The 3,777-nt window shown below is 29.8% G+C and overlaps 1 protein-coding gene across 1 annotated transcript; it reads right to left on the bottom strand.

Moving 5' to 3' along the window:
- Positions 1-439: 439 nt before the first annotated feature.
- On the bottom strand, positions 440-2,839 carry LOC105625309 (ABC transporter G family member 23-like; the record flags this gene model as incomplete). The annotated part of the gene is made up of 4 exons (XM_012206646.1): positions 2,643-2,839; positions 2,072-2,342; positions 1,622-1,854; positions 440-629 (listed from the first exon to the last, which is right to left on the bottom strand). Coding segments are annotated over exons 1-4 (891 nt in total), but the record flags the coding sequence as incomplete, so codon positions are not given.
- Positions 2,840-3,777: the final 938 nt, after the last annotated feature.

Raw genomic sequence — 3,777 nt, 5'->3', positions numbered from 1 at the left:
ACACACACACACACACTACTACACACATATATATATATATATATATATATATATATATATATATATATACGTGCGTATATACCATATTTGTAGTCATTCGAACACATTTAAGCGACGTTGTAAAACTGTTTTGATACACCAAAATAAAACTTCGAGTGTTTTCAAAGCGTTTCTTATGAAATGTTTCATTTAAGTGTTTCACAGTCTCGAACATTTCTATTATCATTCTTTGAGTGTATATAAAATGTTTAGTCAACATATGTTTGTCAGATATTTGCAACGTGCTTTCAAACAGTATAACCATCAATAAAACTTTTTATAAACAGTATAACCGTCGATAAAATTCTTTATAAACAGATATAAATTTCTTATTAATAATATCATCAGAGCATATAAAAATATAACTTTGTTGTCAAAATTCTTTTGCATTTGTACTCACATCTTCTGGCGGAAGGCCTGTTACACTGCTCAGAATACTGCTTCTTCTTCTTAATCCCAGATTCTGCCTTTTGCTCAGTTTCAAAAAGACTTCTTCCAAAGTATCTAATTGATGCATTTCCATTAGTTTCGTCGGCGATTCCTCTGCCAGAAACTTACCGTTTCTCATTAAACCGATAATACCAGCTTGCCTGGATAATTCATATTTTTATAATTTTTTAAATTATTGAACAAAAAATTTCTATCATATAATTTGGATAATAATGTAATTATAATTTTTTACCAGATACAAAAAAGAGCAATAATTAATTCTAACTGGTGTAGCAAAATATTTTTTTGCGCTTTATTAAAATTATTCCAAAATAATGGATCCAAAAACAATCCCCATATCGTTCTCGACGGTCTCAATATGACTGTCCGGCCGAAGGATACAATGCAAGTATCTTTGTGTATCAACATCTTAGTAATGAATCAATAACAATAGGTAATTAATAAATAATTTATATGAAGAGAGTTCAAGTTTGTCGACAGCATTACAGAGTAATTTTAATAAGACGTAACAAAATATTTTGCTATTCCAGCTAGAATTAATTATTGTTTTTTGTAGAAAATTATATATCATAAATGTAGAATTTATAATACAATATTCTAACAGCATATAGAAGAAAATTTATTTTCTTATAATTAAATCAATATGATTGCTAAATATAAATCACAGTCATAATCACATCCGATTGAATGTTACAGAGAAACTTTCTTGATTGGTAAATGATTCAGATATAAATTCTATCTTTGCCATCTATATTGATTAGATATAAAACATATCCAATATTGCAGTGCTTCCTAGATATTTATCCATTTTAGTTAATTTTTCATAACTAGATAATTTTTTGCAATAACTGCAACATTATTTTTTTTTCAATAAATACAATTGATGGAGAAATTTTAATTACATCAAAACATTTTAATTAATTTTTTGTTTTCTTATTCTAGTTACGAGAATATTAACTGATTCAATTTATAATGTTTCTTATACAACTAATAAAACAAGGTTTGATTTAGTTTGTGAAGTGAAAGTCATGAAGTGAAAGTATCGAATGTATAAAATACTAATATAATAAAGTGTAATAAATATGATATTAGACGTAACATTACTAAATATAATAACTATATAGCAACTTACCTAGTTTCTTCGATGTAGTGCGTGGTAATGATAATGGTCTTGTTGCCATCCTTGGTGAGGTGCACCAAATGGTCCCAGATACTTTGACGAAGAATGGGATCTACTCCGACTGTCGGTTCATCCAGAATCAAGAGTTCAGGCTCGGCTAAAATAGCAGCCGCGAAGGATACTCTCCTTTGCTGGCCGCCTGAGAGATTCTTAACAAAACGATTTTCGGACGGTAGTTGTAAAAACTGTAATCAGAGAATGCAGAGAATTATATAAGTAAATAAAATCAGAAAATAATACTGTGCTCCGATACATCTGTGACGAAGATATTTTCTTTTCTTTAAATTTTGAGAGAAAAAAAACTAAATATTTAGAAAGATATTTAAAAAGAACTGGAAGTTTTAGTTCTTTAGAACTTCCTTTCGAAATTCCGACTTTCCATGATCCATGGAAATTTTTTACCTTGAGCAGAAAAATCAGCTTTTCGTCTACTTCTTCTGTCGTCATACCGGCGCACCAGCCGAAATAAATAAATGTTTCTCGAATGGAGAACTCGCCGTAAAGCGCAATCTCCTGTGGCATGTAACCGACCCGGGGACCGGGCACACCGGATCCTTTAGAACCTGGTCGGCCTCCTAACACCCATATTTCGCCAGAATTCAAACGTCTCCGACCAACGATACACGACAGTAAAGTGGTTTTTCCGCAACCGCTCGCACCAAGTAGCCCATAACTATCACATATATATAATAAAGCATTTATTAAATATTAAATAAATCAGAAAGAAAGTAAACAATTTTACATCGCTATAAATTATTTATTTAATAATAACAACTAAAATTAACAACTACAATTTTTATTATTTAAAAACTCTATTATTTTTTAACTCTCTTTATCCCATAATTTATACTAATTAATAAAAGATTTGAGACCTTTCTGTATGCATAAGTTGAATTCTCTTCATATAAATTATTTATTAATTACTTATTATTATTGATTCATTATTAAGATGTTGATACACAAAGATACTTGCATTGTGCCCTTCGGCACGGTCATATTGAGTCCATCGAGAACGATTTGGGGATTGTTTTTGGATCCATATTTCTTGAAAGCTCTTCTTACGCAAACAGCCTGTCTCCGTCTCGTGTCCAAGGTCGATACTTGCGTCCGGAATGGTTGTCTTCGTGTTTTCATCTCCATCAGTGTGCTTGGTGTGTTCACACTCTCCATTTCTACATTTAAAAGAGAGGTAGGATCATATATTTCCAATTGATTCCTTCATCCAATAATTTCTCTTTCTTCTGTTTATTTTTAGTACTGAGCATAGAGTTAAAATAAGTCTAATATTTCTTCTTTGACAATTGTATAATTTTATATTTCTTCAACTGTCAAATGATAAATTATAATTCTATGCAATCTACTGTAAAACATATCCGCGCGAGTTCAAAGTCTCTTGCTCTAGCAGGACCGGTCAGATTAGTGAGAGTGTTTATCACGATATCATTAACAATTTACGAGACACCGATGTAAGTCAATCATATGCTACATGTATAAACAATTAATTCAACTGTAGTTTAAAAATATGATACATTTGTCATTGAGAAAAATTTCTGGTTGATAAAATGAACACACTAGTGGATTTGGATTATATCCAATCATGATGACCGCAGAAAAAAGGATATTCTTAAATACCATAATATGCTCACATAAGCAAAAATATTGTAATTTTATTTTGAAGATTTTAGTTAACTTAATTTGATTGAATTTATATTAATGCAAGTATTACTTTGTACTTAGTTCAAGACTTGTCCAATCAAAAATCTTATATCAATTAAATTTAATCAAATCAAGATTAAAATTTTTAAAGCAAGATTACAAAATTTTTGCTTGTATATGAGCATATTATAGTTGATAAGAATAATCTTTTCTTCTGTGGAATTTTGATTTATATGATCAAAATCTAATTAGTTTGTTCAATTCTAACCAGAAATTCTAAACAGAAATTCTTCTAAACAGAAATTTTTTCGGTATAACAGTTTTTCTTAAGTTATTGCTATTTAAATATCTATATATATGTGTATATATATATATATATGTCTGTTTGTGTGTGTGTGTGTGTGTGTGTGTGTTGTTTGTGTGTGTGTGTGTGTGTGTGTGTGTGTGTGTGT

The sequence above is a fragment of the Atta cephalotes genome (assembly GCF_000143395.1).
Source record: "Atta cephalotes unplaced genomic scaffold scaffold00817, whole genome shotgun sequence".
Lineage (NCBI taxonomy): Eukaryota > Metazoa > Arthropoda > Insecta > Hymenoptera > Formicidae > Atta > Atta cephalotes.
Note: the sequence above shows the minus strand (reverse complement) of the source record. Positions and strands in the feature narration are given on the sequence as shown.